The sequence below is a fragment of the Canis lupus genome, chromosome 15 (assembly GCF_011100685.1).
Source record: "Canis lupus familiaris isolate Mischka breed German Shepherd chromosome 15, alternate assembly UU_Cfam_GSD_1.0, whole genome shotgun sequence".
NCBI classification, from domain to species: domain Eukaryota; kingdom Metazoa; phylum Chordata; class Mammalia; order Carnivora; family Canidae; genus Canis; species Canis lupus.
The window spans coordinates 42,859,533-42,875,627 of NC_049236.1; the positions used below are offsets into that span (position 1 = coordinate 42,859,533).

The following is a 16,095-nucleotide window of genomic DNA, read 5'->3' on the forward strand; positions in this document are numbered from 1 at the left end:
CTGATAATGAGCTTGATTATGCTTATTGGACATTTGCAATTCCTTTTATGAAATTGTTCATATCTTTATTTTTCCTTTTTGAATAGTTAAAACATAAACTTTATATGATAAAATTCATCCTTTTTATACATACAATTCTGTGATTTTAGTCAGTTTATTGTGTTGTGTATCCATCACCATAATCCATAATTTTTCAAGTCTTCTATTTGCTTTTTTTAAAAAGTGTTTTCATTTTTGTTTTATCAGGTTTGACAGTATTTTTCTTTAATTGCTTTGTGCTTTAGGAAGATTCTTCTACCCCAAAATTATTCAGTGCATTCATAGCTTTGTTCTTTATGTTTAAAATATTAATATATTTAGAATATATTTTTGTGACTGTTATGAGGATTTTTACTTTTTCTTCCTAATGGATTTCCAATTCTCTACCACCATTTATTAAATAAACCATTTATTTCTTCACTGAAGTCCCATCTCTATCATATCTTAATCCTCATATAAAATGGGTCTTTTTCTAGGCTTTCTAAACCAGGGGTTATGAACTATGCTCTTTGTTAATAAAGCTTTATTGGAACACAGTCATTCCTATTCATTTACATGTTGTTTCTGGCTGCTTTCATATTAAATAAAAGAGGAAAGTTGAGTAGTTGTGACTTGCATACTGTAAAATATTTACTGTCTGGCTTTTTACAAAAAAAATGTCAACTCTTGTTCAAGACTCTATTCTGTTTTATTAATATATTTTCGTTTCTGTCATTAATTGTGATGTTTGCTATAGGTTTCTAATATTTGCCTTTGATCAGATTAAGGAAGTTTTAAAAGATTTCTAGTTTTCTAATTAGTTTTTTTCTCTCTCATTTTAACCAAAGGTGGATGTTCATATTCATTTCTGACATGGAAATGATCTTACTGTTTCTTTTCTTTAGTCCATTGGTTGTGTGAATTATTAAGTTTTGAAATATAAGCCATCTTAAATTTGTAGTTAAATCCCAATTTGTTGGATTACAGTGTTATTTTCATACTTTGCTGAATTCATTTGCTAACATTTATATATTCTCTATAGTCTCTAGTGATTTTTCGTATATTGACTTTATTTAGGGTAGTGGTGTCCTATTTTAATCTGATTTGAGTATCAGAATTCTCTTATTCTCAGGAACACAGTCAGGGCTCTGTTCTGAGGTTTCAGGAAGCCTTCTATCTTATGCTTAAATGACACAATTTCTTGAATAGTAGAAATTTCCCATAATTGTCTGAGATTGGTATAATTTAGGAAGATGATCTTTGACTACCTTTTCAGTATCTCTTATAGTTATTGATCTATTTAGATTTTCTACTTTCTCTTGAGTCATTTGGTAATTTATGTTTTCCTTGAAAAACAACCATTTTATTTAGATTTTTATATTTATTGATAAAAATTAAAAGACAGTTTTCTGTATATTTTTAAAATCTCTCTCTGTAGTCACAATCTCTTCTCATTTATAAACGTTTTTTGTCTTTTCTCTAATCAGACTCATAAGTGGTTTGGTGTTTTCAAAGAACCATTTTTCAGTTTTATTAATGATTTATTTTTATTTTTCACTTTTTTCTTTATTCCATTTCTTTAATTTTTTTATAACTTCTTTTAAAATTTTTCTTTAAGATTTTATTTCTCTATTTGAGAGAGAGAGTGAGCACAAGAGCTCCCACCTGAGTGGGCAAGTGGGGCAAAGGAAGATGCGCAGAAGCAGACTCCCTTGCTGAGCAGGGAGCTAGATGTGGTTGGGAGTGGGATGTGGTGGAGGCTCAATCCCAGGACCCAGGGATCATGACCTGAGCCAAAAGAAGACACTTAAGCGACTAGCCACCCAAGTGCCCCTCTTTTAAACTTTTAATAGTTTTGATGTTTTTTTCTAACTTTTTTTCTAATTTCTAGTAATTTGAATGCCTATTCATATATTTTTTGTTTTATTTTCTATTAATTGCTACAAATTTTCCTCTGCTTGTGGCTTTGGCCATATTCCATAGGTTTAGATATATAATACTCTTCTTGTTACTACTTTTCATTAACTCTTTAACCCAAAAGTAATTTGACATAAATTTGTAAAACTTTCCAAAGGGAAAGTTTTGTTATTGTTGCTAATATGTAGTTTTATTATATTGTATTAAAAAATATGTGATCTGTTGGATTTCTCTTTTTTGGAGATTGTCTTTGTGGTGTATGTCAGTTTTTGTGATTACTCCATAGGTGTTCATAAAGATTTTAAGTTCCTGATTGATTGAGTACAAGGTTCTTTATTAAATCACTGTTTTACATTATTATTCAAAGCTATTTTATTTTGTGAGTCTGGATTGTATCAGCTTGTGAATGACATGTTCAAACCTCCTAGTATGATTGTGAATTTACTGTTTGTACCGTCTATATCTACTTTTCAACCTGTGTGTATGATTTTGTTGTAGACTTATCTTTTGTAAATAGGAATAACCATTGATCACTATGAGCTAGTATAGCTTACTGGCTGGCATCCATTCTGATCTGTGTCAGTCTATGCCACATCAGTGGCATAGTATTAAAATAGTATTGTATTATCCTTGCTGTTAATTGCTTATAGCTGGTTTCAGGGTTTTTTTATTTTGTTTTCCTTATATACTTCCTGCCCTTGAGAGAAGTGTTTTTTCTTACCTTTGTTTTTTGTTTTCCATTTAATCTGTTTGTTGTTGCTTCTCTACGTCCAACCCCCTGCCTTTTCCTGCATTTGCTGATTTTAAAAAATTGTAATGAGGCTGAATATTTGTGTATGTATTTGTGTTTGTTTGTGTTATATGCAACTTTTATTTCTCATTCTGTGAACTGTCAGTTTATGTCTTTTTATTTATCTGTTGTGTGATTGGTTGTAATCTTGATCTTGTAGGAACTTGTTACATTAAGAAAATTTTACCTTTTTCTGTGATATGTACCAAAAATTTTTTTTACAGAGTGTCTTTTTTTTTGACATAGTTTTATAGTATTTTTCCCCTAACCGTCTTATTAACTGCTTTCCATAGACTATGCTTTGGTTATGTTTCATTTTCCTTTTTCTTGATTTACTGTTTTTTTCTTCTAATGATTTGAAAGCTAACCATGTTAATTCCGTGCTTGCCTTAGTAGTTGCTCAGAAATTATCACATACATTTAAACTGAAAAGATCTTGTCATCTTTGAGAATAGATTAGTCTTTACCGTCTTTTGCTTATCCCCTTTTCCCATATGTTCCTTGTATTCTTGAGTCTTATTCCAGATTATAATAACTCTAAGAAGTTAATTTTTTGGTCAGTCTTTATTAATGATTATTTAGACCTCACAACCATACTTATAAGCATCAGTTTAAGCATATTACAAATTACTGGTTTCTTTGTACTACCATTTCTCTTATTTCAGTGTGTTCTTTCTTGGATTTCTTTTTATTTTTCTGGAATAATATCTAGAATCATTTTCTCCCAAAACAATTTTATGGCTAAATTCTGAAGTTTTTTTTTTTTTTTTTTTTTTTTTTTTAAGATTTCTTTATTTATTTGGGGGGGAGGGGCAGAAGGAGAGGGAGAGTCTAAAGCAGACTTGGTGCTGAGCAGGGAGCCCAACACAGACCCAATCCCATGACCCAGAGATCGTGACCACCTAAGCTGAAATTGAGAGTCAGACACTTAACCAGTTGTGCCACCCAGGGACCCCTAAACTTTGAAACTTTATATATCCTAAAGTGTTTTAATTTTGCCCTCATATTTGAGTAATAAATTGATAGGAAATATATTCCTATAAAAGTTATTTTGCGGGATCCCTGGGTGGCGCAGCGGTTTGGCGTCTGCCTTTGGCCCAGGGCGTGATCCTGGAGACCTGGGATCGAATCCCACGTCGGGCTCCCGGTGCATGGAGCCTGCTTCTCCCTCTGCCTGTGTCTCTGCCTCTCTCTCTCTCTCTCTCTGTGACTATCATTAATAAAAAATTAAAAAAAAATCTTTAAAAAAAAAAGTTATTTTGCTCAAAACATTGGAAACATCCATGTCACAGATGAAAAAAAATTTTTTTTAATTTTAAATTTTATTTATTTTTCATGAGACAGAGAGAGAAAGAGAGACAAAGACACAGGCAGAGGGAGAAGCAAGCTCCATGCAGGGAGCCCGATGTGGGACTCGATCCGGGGTCTCCAGGATCACTCACTCCCTGGGCCGAAGGCGGTGCTAAACCACTGCACCACCGGGGCTGCCCCACGGATGAAAAATTTAATGCCAGTTTCTAGAGTTTAAAAAAAAGCTACATAGAGCTTTGCTACATTATAGTGTGAATGTTTTAAAAGAAAAAAGTTACAAAGGGACATTTGTAATATGTCTCACTTATATATATGTGGATGTCGAAAGAGAGAGAGAGGTCAAAGGATATTTAGCAATTATTGCCAATAGTGATTGTCCTAGTTATCTAGTACCATGTAGTCAACTCCCCCAAAAGTTAGTGATGCAAAATGACAACAATTTATTATGTTCGGAGACTCTGCATTAGGCATTCAGACAGGACACAGCAGTGATGGCTAGGCCTAAGATGTAAAGGCTTGAACGGTCACTCCCACATCTGGTGCCTCCACTGAGATGACTGAAGGCTGAACTGAACTGGGGCTGTCATCCTATGACACTTCCACTCCACTTGCACATATAAACACCACTTGGTATTTTTGTGGGAGTTGGACTTACGTGGTGCTTCAGGATCCCAAAACCAAGTGTCTAGAGTGAAGCTGCCTTCTGTGACCAAGCTTTGGAAGTCACCTAGTGTCATTTCACCATACTCTAGTTGAAGCAGTCACAGGCTTGCCCAGAATGGAGAGTGAGGATGGACACATAGACCCTACCTCCTGATGGGAAGAGTGTCAGAGAATTTGCAGCTATGTTTTGAAACTATCACAGCTGTAATAGACAAGAGTGTTGGTTAAAGGATGACAGGAATGTTTTTAAAAATCTCTTCTATTCACTACTGACACCCCAGAAGAGTAGTGTTTGATAAATATGTGTTGAATGAATGAGGAATGGAGTTTTTGCTCTCTCAATGCTTTTCTGTACTATATGAATTTTTCACAATAAGCATATATGATCTTTATAAATAGAAACAAAAATCATATAAAAGGTATATATTATGTTAATGTTTTAATTTATTTCATGATATCCTAGATATTTGAATGATTTCTATGAGTTGGAGCTACAGCATGGTTCTGGTGTTGTGGGTTGGAGCATTCCAGTGACTAAAGGGATTGTGCCTTCTCCAAGAGAATCCCACACAGCTGTCATATATTGCAAAAAAGATTCTGGAAGTCCTAAAATGTATGTCTTTGGTGGAATGTGTGGTGCTCGCCTAGATGATCTATGGCAACTTGACTTAGGTAAGCTTACCTTGATTTAGGCTCAGGAATTGGTTATGATTGATAAAGGCAAATATAAAAATTGCTATGGAAAAATATTTTTGATTGCAGTGTTTATTGAGTTACATTTAGATTTATAGAAGGCACTTGTGGCCAGCTCTGGAACAACAGAGATATGATGCAAATGGTTGCTGATCAGTGAAGTTAAACAAATGAATGTTTGGCTTATGACAGTAACTCTCCTGTGCTCCTTATAAGTAGGGTCTCTATATGTAATGGTTTGCCTGAGATGGCCCTGATTTATGCTTATTGTCCTGTGTAATTTTCAGTAGTACCAATTATCACTCTGTAAAGTGTCCCTCTTGGGGATGATCAAATTTATATGGTTACTCTGTCTCCAAGAAATGTAGCATTAATAACATTATGGCTGGTCCATAAAAAAAACATGGCTAGCTTTTTTTAAAGAGATCCTAGAAGTGAGTGAGTGGAGGGTAGGTGTGTCTCACTTTTGACTACCTTCTACACAGTATGTTCTTACTTAAAATGTTAAAATCCCTAGTCTGGTTATAATTCAAAGTTGGTGGCACCCTAAACACACTTCTCCATTACAAATACTAACATTCAAATATAAATAGATTACTATAATTGGCTATTTATGTCAGCTGGAAATGTTTATTTTAAGATGAAGTTCATGTAATGGTTTTGAAACACTTTTGCTTCTTTTTGATAAGTCCCTTTTTATTTTTTTTTAAATTCTTCAAGGTGAGGTAAATTGCTATTATTAAACCAAATTGCTAATATACTTATTTTTACTTCTAGAAACTATGTCTTGGTCAAAACCAGAAACTAAAGGGACAGTGCCACTTCCACGAAGCCTTCATACAGCCAGTGTTATAGGAAACAAGTATGGTTTTTGTTTTCCACTTTTTTTTAAACCAACTCAAGAAAGATACAAAGAGCAGTGCTACCAATTTCTTAGCAATAGATTATTGAATTTAATAATATTTTATTGTGTTTACTAAAGCTAAAATTGTAAGCCTATAGAAGCTAAAATATTTACTGTGCCAATTTCTTATCCTGCTGCCTCTTATATTTCTGTATATTTCTTACAGTGCCTTGCTCAGAGTAGGTAGTAAGTGTGAGGCAAAGTGTTGTAACAGTGATCTGTCCTCCATTGCCAGGTTTGACACACCAAACTCAGTGTTTCATTTTACTTATTTTTGGTAATGCTTGATTTGTATTCAGATGTGTACTCAGTATGTATGCTTAATGATTGAACTTGGGATGTCATTATGGTTGGAATGTAAACTCTGTAACCAGATTGCCTGAATTCAAGTCTCCAGTTTTGGTACTTGTCATGTATGATCTGGGGCAAGGAAATTTAATCTGTCTGCACCTCAATTTCCTCAATATAAAATATAGATAATAATAAAACCTATTCCACAAGATTGTCTTGAAGATTAAATGGATTCATACATATGAAATGCTTCAAATGGTGTCTGGTACATAATGAGCAATCCATAAAAGCTGTTACTGTCATCAACAAGTTCCCTATTAAAAAAAAAAAAAAAAAAAACAACAAGTTCCCTATTTGTGCATTATTGTGTAAATAGAATTTAATTAGATATTTTCCTTGTGTAGGGACTTTTTCTTATAAGTAATGTTTTAGGAAACAACTAGAGCCTCATTAGTTCTTTTTTAAGAATAGGGTGCCTGGGCAGCCTGGGTGGCTCAGCGGTTTAGTGCCGCCTTCAGCCCAGGGCCTGATCCTGGAGACCCAGAATTGAGTCCCACGTCAGGCTCCCTGCATGGAGCCTGCTTCTCCCTCTGCCTGTCTCTGCCCCCCCCCCCTCTCTCTCTCTCCCTCCCTCTCTCTGTGTCTCTCTCTGTCTCTTGTGAATAAAAAAAAAAAATAAAACCTTTAAAAACAAAAAAAGAGGGGCAGCCCCGGTGGCTCAGCGGTTTAGCGCCGCCTTCACCCCGGGGCCGGATCCTGGAGACCAGGGATCGAGTCCCACGTCGGACTCCCTGTATGGAGCCTGCTTCTCTCTCTGTCTGTCATAAATAAATAAAATATTTTTAAAAAAGTAATAAAAAATAAAATAAAATAAAAACAAAAAAAAGAATAGGGCGCCTGGGTGGCTCATTCAGTTAAGTATCTGCCTTCAGTTCAGGTCATGATCCCAGGGTCCTGGGATCAAGCCTCGGATTGGCCTCCCCACTTAGCAGGGAGTCTGCTTCTCCCTCTCCATGTTTTTGGTCCCTTTCTCTTTATTTCTCAAATAAATAAGTCTTTGGGGGAAAAAAAAAGGAATACTCTACTTTGTTTAAAAAAATAGCCATAAAAAAATCTTAGTAAGATACATTTTTTATTTTATTTTTTTTTAAGATACAGTTTTTAGAATATCAGAACCCTTTTATAAAATGTAGTTTTTCCATTGGAACTCTAATATGTTAAATAGAAAGAAAATAGAGCTTCTCTTGTTGGCATAAGGTCACATGGGCCCTAAACTCTACCTGATGAACCTTTCTCCTTTAGCAGCCATTAGGCATGTCTCAAGAACCCTTAGGGCCCTGAGGGACATAGTTTAAAGTATTTTATTTGAGTAATATCAGTGACCAAAGTTATAAGAGACTTAATCCTCTTTGGGTACTGTATGCATACAACTCCAAATTTGATTTTAGGTGTCATAGATCATTTGACTGTCTTTCTGACTGAGGTACACTGAGTATATTATACATAATGATTTTCAAAATAAGTGAAATATTCCCCATTTTAACTTGCTGGAGAGAAATAATTTGATTCTGTATTGCTTCATGAAATTGTATACTCTTCAGAGGAGACCTCTTTATTCATTATCTTATTCCCATTATCTTGATCATGATAAGTGAGTAGTCCTGAAGCTTTGAGTCAACAAATAAGAAATTTAAGTCTATTGTTAGTATTTTAAATCTTAAAAAAATTAAAGCTTTAGTAAAAAAATCAACCACTTTATGTTCTCTCTTTTTGTTGTTCAGGATGTACATTTTTGGTGGATGGGTTCCACATAAGGGGGAGAATATTGAGACTTCACCTCATGATTGTGAGTGGAGATGTACTAGTTCATTTTCTTACCTAAATCTTGGTGAGTATTTTAAGAGTTACTTACTGAAATAAAATTTATTAATAAAATCATTTTTGTTACTTTATTGTTTAAGAACAATAGAGTAGTCATGGATATTTCTATCTTATAGATACAGCAGAGTGGACCACCCTGGTATCAGATTCTCAGGAAGATAAAAAAAATTCAAGACCAAGACCAAGAGCTGGACACTGTGCTGTTGCAATTGGCACTCGATTGTATTTTTGGAGTGGAAGAGATGGCTACAAAAAAGCACTGAATAGTCAAGTTTGCTGCAAGGATCTTTGGTATCTTGATACTGGTAGGTAAGAGTATTCAATAAATAAAATTTTTCCTTCAGGTAAATAAATACTTGAGCACTACATGTCTCTTGAGATTTAGTGTAAATGCCGCTGCGTCTCTCTTCCATAATTAAAAATGAATGGAAGAAATATTATATGTAGATACTTCCCACTCCAGGAGAATTTCTTTTTTTTCCTCCCCAGGAGAGTTTCTTAATTTTCCTGTCCTTGAGTGTAAAGGACAGGATTTAGTGACTCTCTCCCAAAGCACAGAAGATGAAAAGGGACCAATAGTAACTTAACAGTGGAAAGACCTGGAAAACACCATCTTCGAGTAATCAGTGTTAATATCACTGGTGATAGTCACTTTGAATCATTTACCCCTGCCTCTAATATCATGTGAGGAGAAGAAACTTCACTTCTGTGTTACCCCAAAACCCATAACCTTACTCTCACTGTGAGAACATACCAACACACCCAAATTGAGGAACATCCTAGACATTCTACAGAGTATGTGAACCGTACTTTTCAAAAATTTAAAAGTGATGAAACATAAGGAGAGTGAGAAATAGTCACAAATCAGAGGAGATGAAGGAGACATAATGACTAAATGCAGGGTGGTACCCTAGATTGGATTGGAACCAAAAAAACCCCACATTAATTAGAAAACTGGTGAAATATGAGTAGTCTGTAGTTAATAGTATTACTCCAGTGTTAATTTCTTAATTTTGACAAATGTGTTAACATTAGAGGAAACTAAAGAGTATATGGGAACTCTGCATTTTTTTTTCTGTAAATCTAAAAGTACTCCAAAATAAAAAGATTTTTAAGATAGATTTAGTTAGGGGTGCCTGGGTAGCTCAGTTGGTTAGGAGTCTGCCTTCTGCTTGGGTCATAATCCCAGAGTCCCGGGATCAAACCCTACGACAGACTCCCTGCTCAGTGGGGAGTCTGCTTCTCCCTCTGCCCCTCACCCCTCTCATGCATTCTCTCTCTCTAAATAAATAAATAAAATCTTTCTTTAAAGGATTTATTTTTAAAGAGCATGAGAGAGCATGGGGTGGGGTAGAGAGAGGGAGAGAGAGAATCCGAAGCAGACTCCTGGCTGGGTGGTTGAGCCCCAAGATAGGGCTCAATCCCACGATCCTGTGATCACAACCACAGCCAAAATCAAGAGTCAGATCCTCAACCAATGAGCTCCCTGGGTGACCCTAAAAGGATTTCTGTAAAAGTGTTAGAACATGAAAGAATTTTAAATACAGAACTTATCCATTTTTCAGGAAATATTTACTGATTGACACCTATCAGGAATTGTTCTAAATTGTTTTACATGCTGAGATGTGAAATGCTACAGCAATGAGAGACTGATAATGTCCCTGATGTTAAGAATGTATATTCTTAGAATGTGGGCAGCAGGATGACAGGCACTAATCAGACAAATTAATAAAATAAGTTCCGTTTCTGGTAAGCATGGGAAGATAGTAAGATAGAACAGTGAGATAGTGATGGGAAGTACTGGAATGGAGAAAAGAGGTTAACTTCAGAGTAGGTATATATGATATGGCATTTGGGTTATAATCCAAATGGAGAGAAGACGCTATCCATGGAAAAAGCTGGGAGAGAGGGATCCCTGGGTGGCACAGCGGTTTAGCGCCTGCCTTTGGCCCAGGGCGCGATCCTGGAGACCCAGGATCGAATCCCACGTCGGGCTCCCGGTGCATGGAGCCTGCTTCTCCCTCTGCCTATGTCTCTGCCTCTCTTTCTCTCTGTGTGACTATCATAAATAAATAAAAATTAAAAAAAAAAAAAAAGCTGGGAGAGAAACACTGTAGGAAGAGTCAACAGCAAGTACAGGGCCCTGCGTTAGGAATATATGGCACATTTGGGAACAGATTTGAGCTGACTGAAAAAGGAGAACATAGGAATGGAGGTTAGAGAAGTGACCACAGGACCGATCATGTAAGGCCTTGAACATTGTGGTAGAGTTTAGGTTATGAAGTACAAAGATAGTTTATTTATTAGTTTGAAGGAGACATGTGTTGTGATCTGATGTACATTTTGGAATGGCCACTGCAGTTGTGTGGAAAATAAATTGAAGGTGGGCAAGAGTGCACACAGGGAGACCAGTTAGGAGACTTTCACAGGAGGCAGAGAAGTCTTAGACTACAGCAGTGCCAGTGGAGATGGGTAGAAGTGGATAAATTCAGAATATGTTTTGGAGTTCTTGAAAGAACCAACTGATGAATTGGGTGTGACATATGGTACAAAGAGAAGAATGGAGGATGAAGTTTTTAGCTTGAGTAATTTGGTGGTATTTCCATTTACTGAGATGGGGAAGACTGAGGAGAAAACCAGTTTGTGGAGAAAAGAGTTCCATTTAGACTATGCTAATTTTGAAATAAGGAGATCAAAAACATAGTCGATGAATAAAGAAATCTGGAGACCAGTAGAGAAATCAAATCTGGAGATGTAATGTGCGTTGTTACATGACAAGAGAAGATTATAAAACATACTTATGAGTCCAGGTTTTTTTTAAGGGTATAAACAGAAAAATCTGGAAGGATACATTGTGTACCAAAGTTTTATCTAAAAGGTGAGATAAAAAAAAATAATAATAAAATAAAAGGTTAGATTAAACATTTTCTGAAAGGTTTTTCTTTAATCTGTATTTCCTACAGGAGCATGTATTGCTTTGGTAATGTAAAAACAGTTTAATTTTAAAATTAATTTAAAAAGTAATAAATGGAACAACTAAGTTAGAGACTAAAATATCTTCTATGGAAGAAGCACATACTAGCAAGCAGGAAAGAAATCTAGAAAATCCACCTTACTGATGCATCTTTGAAATTGAGAGTTATTTCCTGAACTCCAAGGATAAATTTCAGTCTCTGAGATTGAAAGAAAAATGTGTGTGTATAAATTTTTCTTGGCAGAGAATACATCACTTTCAGCAGATTGTCTAAGGGATCTGTAACTTTTAAAAGGTTAAAAATTATAGACTGGCCAGTTTTTCCATAAACCTTTTCTTTAGACATGAATATCTATCTAAAAGTAATCATGGCCACAATCATAAGGTCAAAATTTAGATTTTGCTTCTCGGTAAATTAGCATTAATTTTGGGGATTGGAGAAATGAAGGCTCTTCATCTTGCTTTTTTTTTTTCCACTTTATTTAATCTTTGTATATTTGATAACATTTAAAAGAGTGATTAATTCCATAAGGCTTTTTTTGAAAAATAGCAGTCCTTTGCTCCCACCTTCCTCTCATTTTCCTTGCTTCACAAGCATCTACTTTCAACTCCATTAAACAATTATTTTGGTATTTACTTCCATCTTTCCATATAACATGCATATATTGTTATCTTGATTTTTTTCAGTTTAGGCATAAAATGCTCACTTTTTACTATGGAAATTAAGGATTTATCTCTTCTTTCCACCATTCCTCACCTCTCTCCTATACACCTCTCCTACCCCCATTCTCTCAATATGGTTATACCATAATTTTGTTAGATGAGTATTCATTGTTTACCTTATGACCATATAAACACTGTTCACAGGTGAGCCATGTAGAATTTTGTGAAACTTTTCTTGTATAACTTTTTATTTACCATGGATTCATAATTGTCACTTTTGTTTATTATAGACTTGTATGTATCTACCACTAATTCAATCCATACTGTGTTATTTGTTTAAATCTTCTCTCATTATGGTTAGATGCATCAGATATTCTATCAGATTTCATCGTCTTGAAGAAATTTCTCCTGCTCCAATCTGGGATGGTTGTCCTCCACAAATCAAGCCCAGCTATCATCTTGGAGTCTCCCTTCATCATCTTCCTGGCGATATCTTTTGCCTCTCACCTGTGCCGGATTCCCTGTTTCCTGGATCCCATATTTTTCCCGTCCTTAGTTTACTGTTTCATTTCTTGTGGAACACATCCCAGGAAAAGGGTGCATAGGTGATAAATTTATTTTGAGATTTCACATTGTCTGGAAATATGTTCCGTCTTTCTTACACTTAATTGGCCATTTGCATAGAAATAGAATTCTACTTTGGAAGTCATAACCCTTCAGGATTTTGAAAGCATTGTTAAACTGTATTCAAGCTTCCATTTTTTTGTTAAGAAACCCAAACCACGGGGATCCCTGGGTGGCTCAGTGGTTTAGCGCCTGCCATTGGCTCAGGGCGTGATCCTGGAGTCCCGGGATCAAGTCCCGCATCAGGCTCCCTGCATGGAGCCTGCTTCTCCCTCTCTCTCTCTCTCTCTCTCTCTCTCTCTCTCTCAGTCTCTCATGAATAAATAAATAAATAAAATCTTAAAAAAAAAAAAAAGAAACCCAAACCACTTCTAATTTTTATTCCTTTTAAATGTGATCTTCCCTCTCACCCTTGATAGCTTTCAGGATTTTTTTTTTTTTTTTTGTCCCCACTATTCTTAAATTTCATGGTGATGTGCCTTGTGCATCTATTTTTAACCCATTGTGTTGAGTACTCAGTGAGTCCTTTCAATCTGGAAACTCATGTTCTTTAGTTCTGGAAATTTTCTTAATTTATTGCATTGATTTGCACCCTTCTGTTTTCTCTATTTTCTCTTCATGTAAATTCTGTTATGTGGGTGGTGTACTTCTTGGACTTGTCTTCTTGTTTGCTTGTATGGGTTGTCTTACTTTAAGAAATATAAACTGGACTATGAATAGGATTATGGAGAAATTCAAATGGGGAATAGTTGAAGGAACTGTGTTTACTTATCCTCTAAAACAGTCATCAAATTTTTTCTGTAAAGAGCCAGGTAGTATTTTTGACTTTCTAGACCATATAGTCTTCATAACTATGCAATTCTGCTGTTGTAGACGAAAGCAATCATAACTAATACATTAACAAATGATCACAGCTGTGTTTCAATAAAACTTTATTTACAAAAACAGCCCATAAGCTAGCCAGTTTGCTGACCCCTTCTCTAAAAGATACAGAGATAGGTATTAGACTAGTTCTATAAGATAAGGTATAGACTAGTTCTATAAGCTACATTATAGCTTATAGATAATCAACTCATTAGAAGAATTACTTTTCTTATATAACTGTCTAAAGATGGAATGTACTCCTCTAGGAATTGTGAGTTCCCTGAGTTGGTAGGTAAACAAAAAGACAACAAGGATATTGTAGAAATAATTTCAGGTTAATTTCTTTTTCCCGGTTCTAAAAGTCTATGATTGGTATTTGTTTTGGAATTTTGGAAATGTTGGTAATATTTAATACCAAAGTAATTATTTGTTTGGGGTAGTACAAGTTTTGATAAGAGTGTAGGGGGGCACTTGATGGGATGAGCACTGGGTGTTATGCTATATGTTGACAAATTGAACTCCAATAAAAAAATATACAAAAAAAAGTGTATTAACTTGAAGAAGTTATGTTTTTCCTAAATATCATGTCCAAATTATCTTTGGTAACATTGACAGTATTTCTAACATGTATGCTATTGGCTGAAAATTGGTTCATAAAATTAAAAACTTACAAAGAAGGTAAAATAATGTAGCTTTAACTATAAAATACTTGGTTCCCTTCTCCCCCTCACTGCTATGATTAAACATTTCTTTCTGATTCTAATAACTCAGATAGCTTGGAACCAGATTGTTTTGTTTGTAGAGCTATTTGTATAAGGAATTAAATAAATAAATAGAATCAGAACCCCAAACTGTTTTCATTTGACCTACGATAGCTATGTTTATCTGAGTAAATTTTCTCTCTTGGTAGACAGATGAAATACTCATTGCTAACATTTTCCAAGCTCCAGGCCCACACAAACTATATAGGAAAACTGTTGATACATTTGAAACACCAATGTTTAATATCAATATTGTTCTTTAGAGAAACCACCGGCACCATCACAAGTACAACTGATCAAAGCCACTACCAACTCTTTCCATGTCAAATGGGATGAAGTGCCTACAGTTGAGGGCTATCTTTTGCAGCTGAATACAGACTTGCCGTACCAAGCTGCATCATCAGATTCTTCAGCAGCACCAAATATGCAAGGTAACATAATTTCACCTTAAAGCATGCATGCTCATGCTTTTTTTGAAAAGTTACTGCAGGAAAACCAGTGATTATGGCCTAATTTAAAAAATCAAATAGGTTGCATTTCAACTCTGAAGCTTACCTGTCTTACCATTATAATGTGGTAGAATGCATAGATATGTAGGATGGAATGTTTTTTTCTGCAGTTCATTCTGATGTACTTTCTTAATTTGACATACTACTTGACTTCAGGAGATGGTTTTAATTAGCTTTCATTAGTATTTCAGCTTTTTTCAAAAGTGTTTTTATATAGTAACAGGCACTTAGTAAAAACATTTGATTTTACGTGTACTTTTAGGATTGTAGTCAACTATTAAGCAAGCTATTAAAATAGATAAACTTTGATAAAGATACTACTTTTTAACCTTTAATGCATAACTTTTTAGAAATCCTTAATTGTAATATATTTTATTGAAGCTAATTTAGAGCATTGTGTCAGTCTGAACTTTCTTATCCCTACAGGAGTCAGAATGGACCCTCACAGACAAGGCAGTAATAGCACCATTCCTAACAGTGTAAGTTTAAAAAAAAAAATTATGATGGCAAATGAATGTTTATGGTTAGAATCCCTATTTTTATTAATATTTTTAGTATATTACCCTAGGGCAGAGGTTCTCAACCCTGTCTGCATGTTAGAATCACCTCTGAGATTAAAAAACAAACACACAGAATCCTAAGCCTTTCCCCAGATTTAGTGAAGCAGAATCTTTAGGATGATGCCCAGGTAACTCTGGTTTTAAGGAACACTCCATAGATCACTATGACAGTAGCCTACATTAAGAACCCCTAACCAAGAGATTAAAGTCAACCCTCATTACACAGCATCAGAGGCTAATCCATTATAGTTTATACTTACAGTATCTTGAAATCTGTATTTTGACGTTTGTAAATATCATACACATTTTAAATTTTCCATATCCATTGAAATATGGAATGTGAAATATATTCCTTTACTATGTACTTTGTTGACCAAAGAATGAGTTGCTAAGTTGAGCATTGATGTTCGTGAGGTTATTTTTTGTTTATGAAGTGCTTCACAATAGGTATTTGTAGAGACTAATGAACAAGCTTCCTAAAATTTACACTGGTTTTATATGGCAAACTGCTATTTAAATATACAGTAGATTCTTTTCAAGGAAAATGATAGGTATAAGTGCATGTGTTCTGAATATGCCTGTTATGGACAAGTATCTTTAAGGCCATAAGAAGTTATAACTGACTCTAGAGTTCTAATTGATAATTAAGATAGAGAGAGATAAAAAAGTAAC

The 16,095-nt window shown here is 34.9% G+C and overlaps 1 protein-coding gene across 2 annotated transcripts in view; it reads left to right on the forward strand.

The window, feature by feature from the left end:
* HCFC2 (host cell factor C2) overlaps positions 1-16,095 on the forward strand; it is a 38,277-nt gene that overhangs the window by 5,817 nt on the left and 16,365 nt on the right. For both annotated transcript variants that reach the window (XM_038558879.1, XM_038558878.1), the window contains exons 4-9: positions 5,163-5,371; positions 6,170-6,254; positions 8,369-8,475; positions 8,585-8,773; positions 14,618-14,785; positions 15,290-15,342. In XM_038558879.1, the coding sequence (XP_038414807.1) occupies positions 5,163-5,371; positions 6,170-6,254; positions 8,369-8,475; positions 8,585-8,773; positions 14,618-14,785; positions 15,290-15,342 (811 nt within the window). The remainder of the gene's footprint in view (positions 1-5,162; positions 5,372-6,169; positions 6,255-8,368; positions 8,476-8,584; positions 8,774-14,617; positions 14,786-15,289; positions 15,343-16,095) is intronic.